Raw genomic sequence first — 19,389 nt, forward strand, 5'->3', positions numbered from 1 at the left:
CTGGAGAAAATTAACCAGATTTTCTTGTATATAGAATTTCTTTGTGTAATGTAAGAAATTACTACTTTGGGGTACCTGGATGGCACAGTAGATTGAGCACCTGTCTCTAGGTTTTGACTCAGGTTCTGGCTTTCTGGGTCATGGGCTCAGCTAGGAGTCTGCCTGAGATCCTACCTCTCCCTCTCCATGCCTCACCTTTCCACCCCCACCTCTCTCTCTCTCCAAAATAATTGAAAATTTTTAAAAAACTGTTACTTCTGAATTTATGGACTTTTATTTCAAAACATTTTTTCCCAGTATAGGAGTGTTCTGGATAATCTACTTTTGTCCAGTCCTACAGTTTACCTATAAAGAAATGGTACTAATTTACCATATTTTAGTAAGGTAAATGCAATGACAAAACCTTCCCCACATATTCTATATCTGAACACTCCACTAATTTAGAATTGTCATTTCAGAATATTAGGATATTAAAACTACAACTTTTGGGTATCAATTACATATGTCACCAATTTATTTCCTATAGCATTTTGGCAGACTTTCCAAGTCATATAGGGGTAGCACTTCTTAAACTTAGTATCATGTATACACTATGAGAACAAGAAAAAAAGACAGAAGAGTTACCTATATAAAACACAAAGTGGGGCACCTGGGTGGCTCAGTGGGTTAAGCCTCTGCCTTCAGCTCAGGTCATGATCTCAGGGTCCTGGGATAGCCCCATATCAGGCTCTCTGCTCCGCAGGGAGCCTGCCACCCCCCCAACCCCGCCTGCCTCTCTGCCTGCTTGTGTTCTCTCTGTCAAATAAATGAATAAATACAAATCTTAAAAAAAAAAAAAAAAAAGCCCAAAACACAAAGTAATATATTTGGGAGAAAATATAAATTTATGCTTACTGTTTTAGAAGAAAACATTCTTCGTATTTCACTGGTGCTACTACTAAACATGTGTGGCATAACAAAATTCAACAGTGACATGAGTTCTAACAGATTATTCTGTACAGGTGTGCCTGTGAGCAGCAAACGGTTATTTGCCTGTGAAAGTAAAATTTAGATTAGCTTTTCTTTTTTAAAGAGCCAAATCCTTCCTCTCTATACCCTTCAGTAGGGGAGAAAAAAAAATTAAAATCTTTATTAATAATAATGTAACATTCTGAGATGAAGACTAGTAATTTAGAAAAATTATCATCTATTATATTTTAAGGTAAGAAGTATAAAACTAATGGTTTCATTTTATAAGTAGGTAAAACTTGATTGTATTTGATATTCATAAAGTTTATCACATAGAATAGGGGTTGGTAAATTGAGGCTCATGAGCTAATAAAAATGGGTTTTATATTTTTAAAGGATTATGAAAAACAAAACAGAAGTAAAGAACAAGTCACAGAGGATGGCCCACAAGGCATGAAATACTTATTACCTGGATCTTTACAGAGAAAGTTCGCTGACCCCTGATATAAAATACTAAATACATTAAAACATTAAAACAATACATAACTTCATTATCATTGGAAACATTCACAAAATACTCTTACATTAATTGTCATAAGGTGCTGGTAGCGGATGGAGCCCATATTCTTTAGCATATGGCCCTCATCAAAAATCGCATAATTAAGTTTCAGCCGTCGAAAAAGACTACGATCATCAGAACTGCTGATTGCACAATTATACCTGTCACGAAAAAAAAAATTCTCTAAGGTTATACCTTTAAAAGCCTGGACCATAGTGAGACTTTATGCTTTCTAAAATTACTTTTATTTATACATTTCTAGTAGCCAGTATCTGAAAGATACCTTTGGACATAGTTGGTGTTCAAATAAATACTGACCCACTTGTATACAATAACTATTTATGTACATGTAACCAAGTTATAAAAGCTGCAATATGTAGGTAAAGGAAAATTTTAATGTTATAATTAGACAACTTCTACAGAACTAAGAAGAAACCAATTTGGGTAAAATTTGTATGTTATCTGCAACACTTCGGGAACTGTTACATTTTCAGAACAAAAGCAGGAGGAAAAAAAGAACATAAAATGAAGACATTTGTTAAGAACATAATAATACTGTATTAAACTAGTAGAGTACATCCAAGAAAAAACGGTTAATAGTAGCTAGCAGTACTGGACTATATATAAAAATGGAGTCCATTTTATGTAGGAAAGATGAATTTTGGATTCATCTTTTAATTATGGCCTCCTACAGAAGTCAGTAGTTGATGGAAATAGTAACTAAATACTGACAGTTAATATGAACTTGACATAACCTACATTTAAAAGTGCAACATGACACGGGGTGCCTGGGTGGCTGAGTGGGTTAAAGCCTCTGCCTTTGGCTCAGGTCATGATCCCAGGGTCCTGGGATCGAGCCCCACACTGGGCTCTCTGCTCAGCAGGGAGCCTGCTTCCCCTTTCTGTCTACCTCTCTGCCTACTTGTGATCTCTGTCTGTCAAATAAATAAATAAAATCTTTAAATAAAATAATAAAAAAAACTTTAAAAGTGCAACATGACAGCATTAAGTTCTCTGTTGGATATTTATGCTAAACGGTTATACCAAGTAATGACTAACTTATTCAAAGTTCTATTTTTCATCCTTCTATTTTAATTCAATTTTTTCATTTAGAGTGAGATTCCAATGTATTTAATACTTAATTACTAATAATTAACATTTTTAAGTTACAAATATTATAAATCATTTTGGTGGCATTTCTTCAGTTTCACTTGAAGTTTAACTGAAACAATTCTATAAAACTATGCTTTCAATCACGTGGACAAAACCTTTCTATAACCAGTACCAGTCATCTGTTGTACTAGTAAAAAATTGAAACATGCCTGAATATTCAACATAAGTCATTCCATACTTTTGTTGCATGGTCCTTAGCCTGTACTTTCTTTCCTGTTACTATTAACATATTTTAATTATATATATATATATATATATATTTTTTTTTTTTTAAGATTTTATTTATTAATTTGACAGAGAGAAATCACAAGTAGACAGAGAGGCAGCCAGAGAGAGAGAGAGAGAGAAGCAGGCTCCCTGCTGAGCAGAGAGCCCGATGCGGGACTCGATCCCAGGACCCTGAGATCACGACCTGAGCCGAAGGCAGCGGCTTAACCCACTGAGCCACTCAGGCGCCCCTTAAATATATTTTTTTTAAATATAGGGTTACACAATATCTCCCCCACAATATTTTTTTCTCAATACTTACGTGGTCACAATTACATTATATTCTTCATATTTACTATGGATGTTATATCTAATCTGCTTACGTTCTTCTTGAGAGCCTGTAATTTAAAAACAACACACACGTTGATTTATTTAATGTACTTTGCGATATGTTAGGATTTTAAATAAAATTTCCAATTAAAGCAAAATGACATTCTTACCATAGTAACAGAGCACCTTTAATGTGGGGCACCATAAATTAACTTCTCTTAACCAGTTATCTAGGTAACAAGAGAGGTATTACTTGCATCTGCTAAATAGGTTAGGTATATACAGTGAAATGAGTTCTATCCAGAAAGTTTTCTTTTGCAAAATAATACAAGATCTTTAAAAAACAAAGACCCTTAACAATTTTACTCCTGATGTTTAAAATAATTTTGAAATATAAAACAAAAGGCAGAGGACCAATCATTATATTTATAGGATGATTAAATTCCAATTTAAAGAGGTTGTTTTTGGATTACGTTCATACGTACATTCACTTGTTCTAGTCTACATCCAATCAATTAAGTACTTTCAGTGGGGATTAACTGTATACTTTCTGATTCAATAAATACTTAATTATAAATTTAAAAGCACTTGTTTCTCTTAAATTAGGTACTCATTAAAGCAATTTTTTTCATTACAACAATTTTTTAAAAGTATCACCAAAACAAATGATCTGATCGATGGTCCTTGAGGCATAATAATTTGAAAGCTGAATAACTGACTTGTATTTGAGATATTTTCTTTTAAAAGATGTCCAGTACAATCAAATACAAATACGTACACAAAGGGGGGAAAAGTATAAGGGAACCACAGAATCAATATTCACCTCCACAAACTAAGAAATCACACATAAACAGTTTTTCTTCTCCCTGTATAAAACACTAAACAGTCAAGTATGGTTGTTCACAGTATTACAAACCTATAGTTGACGCTGGAACAACGATCAAATGAGGACCTTTATTACCCTCCTGATAGAGGTATGCCAGGAATGCAATGGCTTGAATAGTTTTTCCTAGGCCCTAAAATTGAATGTTTAAAAGACAATATATGAAATTTTAAAATAAACAAAAAATACTAGAAAACAAAAAAGGAAAAATAATATTTCTGGTTTTATTTTTGATTCCCTAAAATGCAACCCTATGAGAATTCTATCATGTTCTTAGTTCTCAGTGACAGATAAAACAGATCATAATCTCCAAATGATACTATAATTTGGTTTAATGAGTTAAACTATACATCCTATGTACTATACTAGTTATACATACTAGTTATATACTGTATAGTTATATACATTAACTTATATATAGTTATATATAGTTACATATATTAACTAGTTGTATACTAGTTATATATAGTTATATATAACTTAGTTTAATGAGCAGGATGTATCCTAACTTCTAGTTAAAATGGGACACATAATATGGAAGAGCTTTGCAATGTATACAAAGGACATAATCTTGGTCACTGTTTTATATAACAGATATTTTATACATACTGGATAGATTAAGAACCATGTTCCAATGACTAATTGGATTTGAACATATATCTATCCTATCCTCCACCAAATTTCACTTCTCAGAGTATATTTTCAAGAGATATAAGAACATTATGTCCATGAAGAGACCCGAGTAAGAATGCTGACAGTAGTTTTATCTACTGTCAGTAGCTAGCCAAACACTGCAAATAACTTAAATCTTCAACAGGAGAATGGATAAATTAAGTTGTAGCATATTTATACTACGGACTACTGCATGTCAATAAAACACCAAACTACTGATACATTTAAGAACACAGATGAAACTCAGTAACTTTATCATGCACCAAATGAACCAGAAACAAACAGTATATACTATATGGCACTATTAATATAAAGTTCAAAATTTGAAAAAAAAATCTATAGTTATAGGTGTCCAAAGAGTGGTAGTGGCAATGACTGAAAAGGAGCATGAGGGAATGTTCTGGGATGACAGAAATGTTGATCTGGAGAGGGTGGTCACACAGGTGCACATATATGTAAAAAAATCACCAAGCTAACATTTGTGCATTTACTACAAGTAAATTATACATCAATGAAGGCTTTTTTTCTGTCTTGTTCTTTTGTTTTTAAAGGGTATTGGGGAGGAACCAAACATTACCAACTGTTAAGAACTGAACTGCCCTCACTACCCAATGCATGTGTTGAAGCTCTATCCCACAATGTGACTGTATTTGGAGACAGGACCTTTAAGAAGGTAATTAAGGTTAAATGAGATCACAAGAATGGGGATCCAATCCCCATCTTAAGAGAAAAAGACATCAGGGATGTGTGTGCACAAAGAGAAAGACATATGATACATGGGGAGGAGGTGGCCATCTGCAAATGACAAGACATTTGGTGTCTTCCTTGGGAGACACCAAACTGGCCAACCCCTTGTCTTAGACTTTCAGGCTCCAAAGCTATGAGAAATAAATTTCTGTTGTTTAAGTCACCCAGTCTTTAGTCTTTCATTATGCAAGTCCTAGTAGACCAAGCAAGTAGACCAAGCAAGACACTAACTTATAGTGCTTTACAGGTCACAAAGAGTTTTATATATCATACCTCACTTGGTAAGGATTAGCACACAAAAGACAAAGTTGGGGCCCCAAACCCAGATATGAATCTCAAGTCCAGTTTTCTACAACTGTAATATTCTGTATCTAATTCTATAACTATTTTGAAATCCTGCACATATTATTTAGCTTTGTATTAGATAAACAGCATCTCTGTTATGATGATAGTATGATGTATGTGCGGGAGTAGTCTTAAATACAAAACACTACTGGAAGGTAACTACAGAATAAAGATCACTATGTAATTTTTATTTTAATAATGTAATATACAATGTAATGTATGTGTATTTAATAAACATTTTCTCCACTAAACAGAACTTATTTTTAATAAACTTTTAAAAGAGGAAGGATTATTAGGTTAGATGAAAGGTCAGTGTCTATGTGACAATACCTGAACTAGGTTGTAATGAATTTCCTAAGCTTAGTGTCAAGCAAATGTGATTTGGGAAGAAACACAAACTCGGAGACATCTAACAAAAGCAAAATGGCTGAACTGATGCTGCTAATAAATGTGTAGATTTATTTATATATATCTATAAAATTTGCTGATCAATGTGTAGATTTATGTTCTCTATAAAATTTAAAAGCTGTAAGTACAGAAAACATAGAACAAAATCTCATATATACATATGTATATATGTATATGTACATACACAAACACCTGCAGAAGAAAACAATCTGAAAAGATACACATCAAATAATACTTTCAAAGCAGTAGGAATATGAGTGATCTTGAATTTTTTTGTACTTTTATATAATCTAATTTTTTAAACACATGTATTTATGAATTTGATAATCAGAAAGAAAACAAGTCCATTTTCATTTTGGGGTACAATGAGGAGGCTAGAGCTAAGAGAAGCAATAAAAATTAAAAGGGGTGATTGGGGTATTAAAATACTAAAGTAAGAGCTGTAAACTGCTCTATTTTTTAAATGAGAGCAAGAACACCTTTTAATGACAAATCCTAGAAACAGAGTACTACTTACCATTTCATCTGCCAAAATGCCATTAAGTCCATGTTTATGTACCAATGCCAGCCAATTCAAACCAACCTTCTGATAGGGCTTGAGTGATAAACTGGTAAAGAGAGTTATAAAATATTATGGATTTGCACTTCTATTAGTTTTCTTTACTAATTTTCCGACATGAAGGTTAAGTTTACAGTGCACACAAAACCTGAAATACCTATGTCTAGTCTTACCTTTTACCTTATGTTATACAAGCTATTTATACTTAGTTAAGAAAATCAGCCCAAAACACAATACATTTTTTTTTTCAATTTTCTCAAATTTTATTTTGTATTGATTTATTTTTTCTGGCTATAAGAATTACAAAAAAAATTTCTATACTCAGTCAAAATGTAATGCCACCAAATTAATTCCATAAATGATCAAATTATTATATTAATATGACATATTACTAACCTAATATTTATACTAGAAAATGGTATTGTATGGATTTGAATTTTACCACATTAAGGAACTTCAAATATTAGGACAACAAACACAAGCTTAATTTGCCTTTGCCGGGATGACTAAATGAATGTCAATCACCTCTAGTATCAGTGGAATGTGCACTTCTAGAAGGCGTACATATGTGTATATTTGTGTTTGAACTATGTACAAATGAAAACTTGCTAGACATCAATGAACATCAGTGAGTAGAAAGTAGCAAGCCAGTGTCAAAATCTCATTTAATCTGTAAACACATAATTTGGAAATAACTTGTCTAGAAGGTAACATGGAAGGTTAATAGATGAAAACAGTATTTTTTCCCCTAAAAGTTCAAGTGGTTAAAAAGTAGTAACAGTTATTACCAAACATACATATAAAGACAGACACAAACATCATTTTCAAGCCCGGCCTCATTTAATCTTTTAATACCCTGTAAAGATTGCCTATTACCATTATTTTAAACAGATGAAAATTTTGCCTGAGGCTATTTGCCTGAGGTTGAATAGCTACAAAGTGTTTTCTGGAAGGCTAAGATTTAAATAAGGAAGTCTATTTCATTTGGAAATTTAGTCCCATGCGCCCTACATAAACATATAGCCCATATTAAGATGGAAAGCTAGTGGCGAGGATACAGAGAAAGGGGAACCCTCCTACACTGTTGGTGGGAATGCAAGCTGGTGCACCCACTCTGGAAAACAGCATGAGGTTCCTCAAAAATTTGAAAATAGAGCTACTCTATGACCCAGCAATTGCACTACTGGGTATTTACCCTGAAGATACAAACATAGTGATCTAAAGGGGCACATGCACCTGAATGTTTATAGCAGCAATGTCTACAATAGCCAAACTATGGAAAGAACCTAGATATCCATCAACAGATGAATGGATAAAGAAGATGTGGTATATATATACAGTGGAATACTATGCAGCCATCCAAAAAATGAAATCTTGCCATTTGGGACAACATGAATGGAACCAGAGGGTACTATGCTTAGGGAAGTAAGTCAATTGGAGAAAGACAACTATCATATGATCTCCCTGATATGAGGAAGTTGAGAAGTAACATGGGGGGCTTGGGGGATGGGAAAGGAATAAATGAAACAAGATGGGATTGGGAGGGAGACAAACCATAAGAGACTCTTAATCTCACAAAACAAACTAAGAGTTGCTGGGGGGGGGTGGTGGGTAGTAGGGAGACGGTGGTTGGGTTATGGATATTGGGGAGGGTATGTGCTATGGTGAGTGCTGTGAAGTGTGTAAACCCCGCGATTCACAGACCTGTACCCCTGGGGCTAATAATACATTATATGCTAATTAAAAAAAAAAAAAAGAAGTGAGGGGGGAAAAAAAAACAACATGAAAGGAGAAAAAAAAAGATGGAAAGCTAGGATAGGCCATGTGTCCTCATTCTTCAGCTTTGATCTTGCCCCCTTAATTTCCTATTACACACATCCTATCTGCACAGAGGGACAGAGTCTGGACATAACTATGGTATAAGAAAACAGTTAACGGGCCAAATTTTAAAATCAATATACCTTAATTAAAACAGAGGTGAAAGAGCTGGGGTATAAAGATTTCCATCTTAAATCAGAATCTATGCTTCAACTGATGAGGTAAGCAATCTACACATTTCTCATGAAAAAAAAAAAAAAAATTAGAGGCGCCTGGGTGGCTCAGTGGGTTAAAGCCTCTGCCTTCAGCTCAGGTTAGGTCATGATCTCAGAGTCCTGGGATAGAGCCCGGGATTGAGCAGAGAGCCCGCTTCTCCCTCTCTCTGCCTGCCTCTCTGCCTACTTATAATCTCTGTCAAATAAATAAATAAATAAAATCTTAAAAAAAAAAAAAATCAGCAGTGGGCGCCTGGGTGGCTCAGTTAAGCCACTGCCTTCAGCTCGGGTCATGGTCTCAGGGTCCTGGGATCGAGTCCTGCATCGGGCTCTCTGCTCGGCAGGGAGCCTGCTTCCTCCTCTCTCTCTCTCTCTCTCTCTGCCTACTTGTGATCTATGTCCAATAAATAAATAAAATCTTTAAAAAAAATAAAACTAAAAAAAATAAAAAATCAGCAGTATTGAAGTCTTTGTAGTTCATTTTTAAAAATGTCTTTGCCTTCTTGGCCAATATAATTTCTACTACCACTATGAAAGTAATAGTAAATAAAATATATTCTCACAGATATTTTAATTTCCAGATCCAAGTAAATCTCCTACAATAATGGTGAAAGAAAATGCTAATACTGGAATACTATTACCGACCAGACACAATGCTATGGGCTTGACATGCATTATTTCTTCATTTAGTCTACATTATCAAGCAAGTAGGACTATTATCCCCATTTTACAGATGAGACTGTGGAACTTAGAGAAGGTAAGTAATTTGTCCAATGTCACATAACTATCCAAGTCCATGTCTGCAGTGGCAGAGACAGTATCCAATCCAACTCTGATCCAGAGTTCATCCCTTAAACAGCAAAACATGAAAAGTTCTCTCTCTCTCTGACCCACCCACACTCTATGGTCAAAACTGAGTTATTATTTTTGAGTCCTTCTCAAGGCCTCATTCATCCCACACACATAAATTCCCATTTCATGACAAGGATAAAAACTGGTAAGGTAGGCATAGCACACCATTTACTAATGCATCGAGGGCCAGTATGCTATCCCGACATCAATCTTTCACAAGCAGCCAAATAATATTGAAAAGCTAGTATAATTGTTAGTATATTCTTCAGTATGCACACAACTTTAAAAGTGATGAAGGAATTTTGAGAAGCATGTACTATACAGAATTTTTTGATTAAATAAAACTGTTTCATTCATAATCACAAAACAGCTCTGGTGGCTGTTATTGATCCGGACATTAAATAGCTTTGCTATATTGTAATTTAAAAAAAAAAAAAAAAACACAAGTATTTATGTGTGTATATGCTTGTTTACATCTATATACGTATATATATTTGTGTGTGTATGTCCTCTCTACTGGATTTATCTAAGCTACAAGTAACTTTTTGTAGCTTAGTATCCCAACATGGTGCTGTCCATCAACAGATCTTTTCTTCAGAATGCAAAAGATCAATGAAAACGCAATTTTGACAAAGATGTTTTAAATCCGATTCACTTGTTGTAACAAATTTTTAAAACAGGGCAGTAGTATTCTTTTTCTAGCAGGGTCTAATATTTAGATGTTGTACAGACGTATCTACCATTTATTCAATTTATTTTGACATTCTATAGTTCTCTAATTTTTTTCATGACTACATATGAACCCCAACCACCAGTTTACAGGTAAGAATGTTCAGGGTTACCCAAATGGCAAGAAGGCCCAGGCCTTCTGAATTAGTTAAGTGCTCTATTCTCATTAACAGACTATAAATACCTTTAAACTGAAGGTTTTCTTACCACTAACTAAGGAAAAAATGATTTTTTTTATTTTAAGTTTTCTGAGATCATGAAAGAAAATGAGGCAGCACGTTATTTTGAAGATACTTGTTTTGTTAGGAGAAAAAAAAAATCCTTTCAGACAGTTATAATTTCTTTTCAGAGTGAAAATTAAAGTGGGTTTAAATCTCCTGCCATAGAAACTAGCTAAAGTGGGTTTAAATCTCCTGCCATAGAAACTAGCATCAAAATTATTTTGAAAGGTGAGAAAGCCTGAAATAGAAACAACACGAGTCCATACAATATGCTAACTCTGAGTTTAAAATGCAGAAATAGTCTAGGGAGACTTGTTTCAAGTAGTTATATGAAACAAGTTTAGGGATACCAGCTGACCAAAAGTTGTACGTCCCATAAGTCTAACACAGTTGCTGAAAATACTATCATAATATTAGTTTGTACTAACAATACTATAACAACATTAGTTTATACTAACAGTAATATCCAAACTACTGAAGTATTTTCATCATAGTACTTTGAGTTAGTCAAATCGCACTTGCAGTATTGATGTGCAATCACATCACTGTCAAACAGCTTCATAGCAACTGTTTACAACAGGACAGAAAACCATCCCGTCAAGTTGAGGACAGAAAAACCTCAAGTAGATTTAGCCCAGAAAAGACAGGACACATATAATTAAATATACTTTATAATGAACATCTGAGAAATCTTTTCAGTTAAGACAATTTAAACCCAATAAATTTTAGATAAAAAGCTAAAGTTTGAGAGAGATGGCTACATTAATGGTAGGAAAAGCGAGAAATAATGATTTTTTTCTTTTCCCTTTTCCCTCGCTATACTATATTTTAACGTTAGGCATCTTTAGTTTTGACATTTTAAAATAAAAATGATGAATGTAATGGTTTTGAGACTAAGAGACATTTTATTTTCCTCTGCAAAAACTTTATTAAGGATGTTGGTATGTCTGTATGTCCTTAACCACTAATAGGCATTTTTTTTTCTGTTATAATTCATATAAATTTGTAATAAGAAAATGAATAGTTAACATAGTTTTGCTAGAAAGAACTGGTTCTGTTAAGAAAAGCAGGATAGCTTAGTCATCAGGATAGTTCAAAATTTTCCTCCGTGCTAATAAATGCTTTCCCAAGGCAAGGCAACTACTTTGCATATCTCTTAAGTTAAGCAGCGACGATGCTTGGTCAGTATACCAAGTATAACAGCTTGTAACTCTTACCTTGGCTAAAAATAAAAACCAAGACAACAAATTTCACCCCCTAAAAGTGCATTTAAATAAACTCTAAGTAAGTTAAATTTACTCTAAGTAAATTACACAGGTAATTAGAAGTTATATTTTGGGCTAAAGCACTTTGAAAAAAAGAGCTATTTTTCTCATTATATATTTCATCAAAAAATTCCTCAGCCTAATGGAAAGGATAATTTATTACCTGATCATACTATTTACAAGTAACAGGCCTTTGTGGATGTGGGTTTAAGAGAGAAATTTTTTAAGTGATGCAATAAAGCACTTGATTTTTTAAAATCCAAATTATTATAAAGTAGACTCAACTGGGTAAGTCTTGTAGAGTGAAGAACTCCCCATATCCAATGCTGTAGAACAAGAAGGAGCAGCTCCAACTACACTTTTAGGAGATGAATTTGCTGACATGGCCATAGTTCTTTCTATGCAACAGAGAAAAGAGCTTCTTTGTGGGAACTGCATGACGTTTCCCTACACCATCCCATAGCACCCTAGAAGGGCACAGAAAAGATTGTAGCTTACTATTAAAGGCCAGTAATCATACCTTGACTTTTAATTAACCAATGATCAGCAAATATGCTTTGATCATTAACTAGAAAAATGCTAAAAGAAGTAAATAAAATCACCAGCTAAGATAATTAATTTTAATGAGGCCCTAGTGCTCATCTTATTAAATACCTATTAGAAATATTCTGAACAGATGTAGCTCATTTTTAACGTTGCATAACACTATACAGCATGGATATACCATAACTCATTCTAACTATTCTGATTTTAAGAAATTGGATTGTTTCCAAGTTTTTGTAACTTTAAATATCACCACAATAAACAATTTTATACATTTCTTAAGAAAAGGTATTCTAAATAGTTCTGAGTCCCCAAACCACTTAAAAATAAACTTAAAGGAAGTTCAAAATCTCCCCATCCCAATATCCCAACACCATGCAAAATGGGGGTGTTCACAATTATAAAATGCCATTTTCATATGTACTGGCTGTTGTATGAGTTTATTATTAAAAATAACTTAGTGTCTATTTTTTGTAAGGATTCCGACAAGGCATTTTACTGACAGTAGCAGTTCTGGGAAATACACTTTTAAAAATTTTTCCTTATGTAAACTATTTAATAAGTGTCCTTTTCATTTTTGATCTGTTTCTACTCCAAAAATAGATTTAAGAATATGGGCTCTTTAAAGCATTTAAAACATTAAATTACAGATACAGGATATTTCATTCATTTCATCTTACTTATGACTAAAAAGAAATCGAGCTTAAGACAAATTTTTTTCATTGATGCAATTTAAGCTGCTGACTTTCTGCAGCACTGTACAGTGTAAAGGGGTAGCTAAAACCAGCTTTTCCATTTTTGTGATTATACATGAGATTATCTGTCATCGGACAAGGAAAACACAGTTATATAAGATCACAACATTTGCTCCCTCTAATTTATAATGATAAAAGGGGAGTAAAATACCCTTGGCAGGGTAGGGGGTATTGGTTAAAAAAAAAAAAAAAAAAAAAAAAAATCCTGTATCACTTCTGTGTCATTACAGGAAACCCTGGGGTTCCCTTCTAACGTAAGCTCTCATTAAGACTTCCACATTTAAGTTCCCTAGGCATAGTAAAGAAATAAGTTCATAATTTTTATATGGCTAAGATAAAGTAAGAAATAGATAAGTACAATAAATATTACCTCTGGTTCAGAATGGAGGGCTGCTCTATGTTCCATCCACCTCCATTTCCAGTAAGCATGGTAACTTGTTTTGTCAATTTATTTGAAATGTCTTCACATTTGTTCATAAGTCTTATAACTACATCCCTTTCTTGGATCAGTGTTTTACAATGCCATATCAAATCTTCTGATAAGCCATTAGTTTTGGACATCTTTGTGAACTATGACATAAGAAGAAAAATAATAGGTCAGATCTAGTAAATAAAAATCTAGTATCAATTTTTTTGAGGGGAAAAAATTTAATTATACTTTTACTAATGACCTTAAATCAACTGCTAAGAACACCTGTTTCTTCATGTCTATACCTGAATTTCCATGTTTCTCTTGATAAATCCAATTCCCCATATTGAAATAAAACATATCTTTCTCACCAAAATGCACAATCTCAATCTCAAGCTAGTTACTTTGCCCCTAGTAGCTGTTCTCTTATCGGAGATACTCTCAAATGATCATTAATGTCTTCTATGAAGTTTTATTTTCCAAAATCTGATTCACCTTTATCACCAAAGGAATGGTACCAAATATACTAATTGTATACCTGAAATCTTGCTCCATTTTCATTACTTCCCATGACTATGACATATTACTATATGATTACTTTTTTGAAACATAAAGGACCACCCCTTGAGTTTTCAAACCCTCAATTATTATTTGCCACTTAAATTTTGCTCTTAAACTAAGACCATTATTTGGAAAGATACTGCATGAATCAAAACTTAACTACGACCAATTAAATAACTTGATAAAAGTTTTATAAAAAGTCAATTTCAATACACTTGTATAAATGGTTTTTTTGTGAAAGCTCAGAGAATATTTTTCAAAAACATATCTGTATTTAAGACACTGAGAAGCAAATGGATGGCTCAGTTGGTTGAGTGTCCGACTATTGGTTTCGGCTTGGGTCATGATCTTGGGGTCGTGGGATCGAGCTCCAGTCAGTTCCATGCTCAGCATAGAAGCTGCTTGAGATTCTCTCTCTCCTTCTACCTCTGTTCCTTCCCCCCACTCTTGTGCACTCTTTAAAATAAATAACCTTTAAAAAAAAAGACGCTGAAGGGGCGTCTGGGTGACTCAGTCATTAAGCATCTGCCTTTGGCTCGGGTCATTATCCCAGGGTCCTGGGATTGAGCCCCACATTGGGCTTCCTGCTTGGCAGGGAGCCTGCTTCTCTCCCTCTCCCACTGCGTGTGTTCCCTCTCTCACTGTATCTCTCTGTCAAATAAATAAATAAAATTTAAAAAAAAAAAAAAGACATGAATACTTACTCATATAAAAGCTATAAAAAATTAGAATTTTTACATACAGATAGATGGAAAAAAAAATCCTGAAGAACCTTATTAAAAAATACTTTTCATGAAGAGGCCGTATCTGTCTGAAAGCCCATTAACTGTGTGAAAACTTTAAACCTTGCTGGGCAGAAAGCGAGATCCCATAATCCAAAAATGAACAAAAGAAACTAGAGTAAAATCACCTGTTAAGATAAAACTACACGATTCCAATTCATTATCTTATTTAGCATATTCTTTCAAGTTACAACAGGAATCACATTAAAAACTCTAAATAATCTTTGTGATCACAGTCTATCTAAATTCACAGAGTTCAAACAATACAAATTCAACACTTACGGGATATATAATTTCATCAAAAATGCATTTATAATAATATACTTTTTTCATACTTGATCTAGAAAAAGTTAGAAAACAATAAAATTTCCAATCTATTACAAAGCCATGTTATTATTAAATTGCAGGATTAAAAAATGAATTAGCACTTTACAAAATGACACTGTGAAATATTGAGTTATTTGCACATGACTTTACATCTTCACAAGGGCAACATTAACGGTCACAGTGTGACCTCCCACTTTGTGCTTTCTAGGGGAAAGATGTATACACCAGAATATGTAAGAATCAGTGCCTTGAAGATTTTCAGGTTATGTTAGAACTTTTAAAAAAAGACTTATTTTGAGAGACAGAACATGAGAAAGGAGGATGAGCAGAGGGATAGGGAGAAGTAGACTCCCCACTGAATAGGGAGTCCCATGCCGGGCTGATGCTGGGACTTGATCCCAGGAACCTGGGATCATAACCTGAGCCTAAGGCAGATATATGTATTTAAATTTTCATGGATAAGATGAACTCTGAGATTTGCTTCAAAATAATATGAGAAGGAAGAAAGTAGATGAGGATAAAGATAAAACAAGATCAGACATCAGCCAGGAACTGAAGCTGCTGAAGACATGGCGTTTCACTATACTATTCTAATTTTATGTTTGAAATTCTTGTAGGGGAAATAAAGGAGAATACAAAAGGTAACTCTTATTTCAGGATACTGCATTAGTTTTAGCTAAGATTTTTTTTTTTAAGATTTTTATTTATTTATTTGACAGACAGAGATCACAAGTAGGCAGAGAGGCAGGCAGAGAGGGAGAGAGAGGGAGGAGAGGAAGCAGGCTCCCTGCTGAGCAGAAAGCCGGATGTGGGGCTCCATCCCAGGACCCTGAGATCATGACCTGAGCTGAAGGCAGAAGCTTTAACCCACTGAGCCACCCAGGCGCCCCTTAGCTAAGATTTTTAAACAAACCTGACATTTTGGTTATTTCCTAAGACAGAATTTATCTCCCTGCGGCTTCCTATTGTCCCTATCCTTCCTCCCATAAAAGCCAAATGACATTAGAGATGATCCAATTTATTGTTGCTAGTTTAGAATTTGTATTTGTCTAGTAGTAATACAGTGTCCATGAATGTACAACACAGATTTTCAAGGATAAAGTTTCACTGCAAGACAAAATTGTTAGGATTAGGTTCAGTTAAGAGTAACAGTAAACACAAATAAGGGGTTTAAATAAAACGTAAGATTTTTTCTCTCCCATGTAAGCGAAGAGTTGCAGAAGCACCTAAGATTTGATGTGATGGTTCCCAAGTCAAGGAGTTTTCTACCTTGTTGCTTCGTATCCTCCATATATCCTCCTGCTACCATAATGACCTCTCAATCAACAGGAAAAAGTGAGCCTATTAAGGACAGTTTCCGAAAGTCCTAATATACTTCTGCTTACATCCCACTGGACAGAACTGTGCCAAATTACCTAACAAGGAAGGTTGAAAAATGTTGTCTTAATGTACTGTGGGTAATGTAACAAGCCATAAATCTATTTAAAAGTCCAGAAGGCGTTTTAAGATAGAGGAAAAACTTATCCAAAGAAGTTCCACTCAATATGGCTATAACTGAAAGGGGGATAAGCAGAAAACAACAGTTTCTTAGCATTTCACCAGTAACATATACAGCACTTCCAATACAAAATATTGTGGACATCTATAGCCAAGAACTGGGCAACTAAATAGACGTTTACTTTATTTAATACTTAGAAGTCCCAACAGTCAGTATCGTAACTACACCCTACTTATAGATGAAGAAATGGAGAATAAGAACTTGCTGAAAGTCAGATAAACTGCTGGAAATGTCAGAACTGGGGTTCAAAGCCAGATCATCTGGTTCCACTGTATAATTCACCCACCTCCGCCTCTTAGTATGTACTCATATGACCAAGGGAATAAATAGGCATGCATGAAGTTCAGAAAGAAGAGATCCTACACAAGAGAGACAACAAGGATTCCTGAGAATGTCGGGGAAGTGAGAGCCCAAGGTCACAGATGAATAGCAGGCCATAATCCAACCAGTATAAACCAGAGCAGGTCATTAAGATTTACTCAAAGAGACTTTCTTAGGATGGAATACCTGAAGTTTTTTAAAACTGAGAGGAAATCTAGACAACTAAGGAAAATTTTAGAGTTGAACTAATAAATATATAGAAAACTAAGCAAACAGAAAAACCAAGGCAACTAATACCTAGAGAAACAAAATGCTAAGCAATATTACACTATCAATATGGCTAAGCTAGCAAAGGCATTTATATAGTGACAATAATGCAGATAACTAAAAAATGATCTTCAAAATTATCCTATTAACTTCAATCAGTACGACTGAGGAATAGGATATGGATATGGGATATAAGACTGACAATGGGAGTTAATCTCACCATAGTGTTATAATGTCATGTCAACAAGTAAGACCTAAAGCAAAAATAAAGAATAGCTTTATGTCTATATTACTTAGAGATATGCAAGTGATAAGAATCAGACCAAAAAAATGAGAGCAGTTATTGGCAGTGTGGGAAACAGGCTGGAGAAGGGGTTGAATATAGATTTTTGGAGAGAACAAGCATGTAGAATTTTTAACTTGTTAATCTAAATATATGAATAAAAATAAAAACTCAGATAAATCTCAATATGTAATTCTACAGTATCTTCATTAGTGGTGTGTGTGTTTCTGTGTATGTAAAAGAGAGAGAGACAGGCCAGCACTTAAAGAAATATGTAAGAACACTCTATTGTTGTTACTGTTTTCTGAAGACAAAACGGATGGAGGAATCCTATAAATTACTTAGCCTCACCAAAAAAGGATTTAAGAAATGCAGGATATGCTAATAAATCTAAAGTTACTGATGAGCTAGAAAATATGGTCCTACTTATATAATAAGAAATGTACAAATGGATGCTCGATACAGCCTTAGGTGGTGGGTATCTGGAAGAATTTTCACTTTCTTGTTATTGCAGGTACTGTTTTATTTTAGACAAAGAAAATTCATTCCTCAAAAAAGTGATAAAGCTATTTTTTTTCGGGTGGAAGGAAAAAAAGCAATTTTTACTTGTTGGATAACTGCATGGGGGAAAAAAAAGACTAAGTATGGCCCTGATTATGATCACTCTGATTAAAAACTGAAGTATCACTGTTTTAGAGTCACAAATTGAAGTACCTCTCTCCCACCACAGTGTGTCACTCTTACAAGTATTTTTTATTTTAACAGAAGTGGGGGGGATTGTTTAAAACCAGATTTAACCCCACCTAACAAAGTAACATTTTTGAGGACCTAGTCCTAAGAAGACATAAATACCTGGCAGCAGCTGACGAAGTGCTCAGAATACATTTATAACTTTCTTATAAATGTTTATCAAATTTATACAAATTAAAATAAAATGCTGAATTTACTGAAAATCATCCTATCAGGAAGGAAGTTAACAGGCATCACAATGCTTTAAGTGACAAGCTTAAATTAAGCAGACATTTTACAATAACAATTGGGAAAACCAAGCCAAAAAAAAAAAACAAAAAAAAAAAAAAAAAAAAACAACCCTGTGGTCTGAGTTACTAGTTAGTACAGGGGAACAGCACAATGAGGGGCAGAGAGTGCTTTGGCATAAACAAAAACCTGGACTGCATGGTTAACAATCAAGGAAAACTACACCTACACTGACCTGAATGTTAAAAAAGTAGATGCATATATGACAAGTTTTTAAGTTGAGTTATATCCATGAACAAGTAACTCTTGCTTTGGTCAGCAGACATTACATCCTGATTAAAGTATAAAGATGCAACATCATAAGATTATCACAGATGTAACAGCATCCCCACCCTAATTTGCACAAGGCTAGACAAATACTCAGTAAGTGGTTGGTCAACTGATGCCATCAAATGCGTGAAATTTGGCAATTAAAATCTTAATTTTACCACATTAATAATACATGTTAAACTGACATTATTGGCTTGCTGTATTTCCAAAGTCTACGGGATTTGAAGTTGTGGTTTCTTACAGAAGATACAGACGTCACTACTATTAAGCAGAAAAATAAGATGTAAAAATTATGAAAAAAATTTCACGAACAGTATTTAAGTTCTGATTCAAAGAAAACAATA

At 34.0% G+C, this 19,389-nt stretch overlaps 1 protein-coding gene across 8 annotated transcripts in view; it reads right to left on the minus strand.

The window, feature by feature from the left end:
• SMARCAD1 (SWI/SNF-related, matrix-associated actin-dependent regulator of chromatin, subfamily a, containing DEAD/H box 1) overlaps positions 1-19,389 on the minus strand; it is a 74,819-nt gene that overhangs the window by 11,489 nt on the left and 43,941 nt on the right. For all 8 annotated transcript variants that reach the window (XM_059172681.1, XM_059172668.1, XM_059172675.1 and 5 more), the window contains 7 exons: positions 13,600-13,799; positions 6,790-6,880; positions 4,134-4,233; positions 3,388-3,447; positions 3,210-3,285; positions 1,533-1,668; positions 895-1,032 (listed from right to left, as the gene is read on the minus strand). In XM_059172681.1, coding sequence (XP_059028664.1) covers positions 895-1,032; positions 1,533-1,668; positions 3,210-3,285; positions 3,388-3,447; positions 4,134-4,233; positions 6,790-6,880; positions 13,600-13,799 — 801 coding nt within the window. The remainder of the gene's footprint in view (positions 1-894; positions 1,033-1,532; positions 1,669-3,209; positions 3,286-3,387; positions 3,448-4,133; positions 4,234-6,789; positions 6,881-13,599; positions 13,800-19,389) is intronic.

This window comes from Mustela lutreola, chromosome 1, assembly GCF_030435805.1.
Source record: "Mustela lutreola isolate mMusLut2 chromosome 1, mMusLut2.pri, whole genome shotgun sequence".
NCBI classification, from domain to species: Eukaryota; Metazoa; Chordata; class Mammalia; order Carnivora; family Mustelidae; genus Mustela; species Mustela lutreola.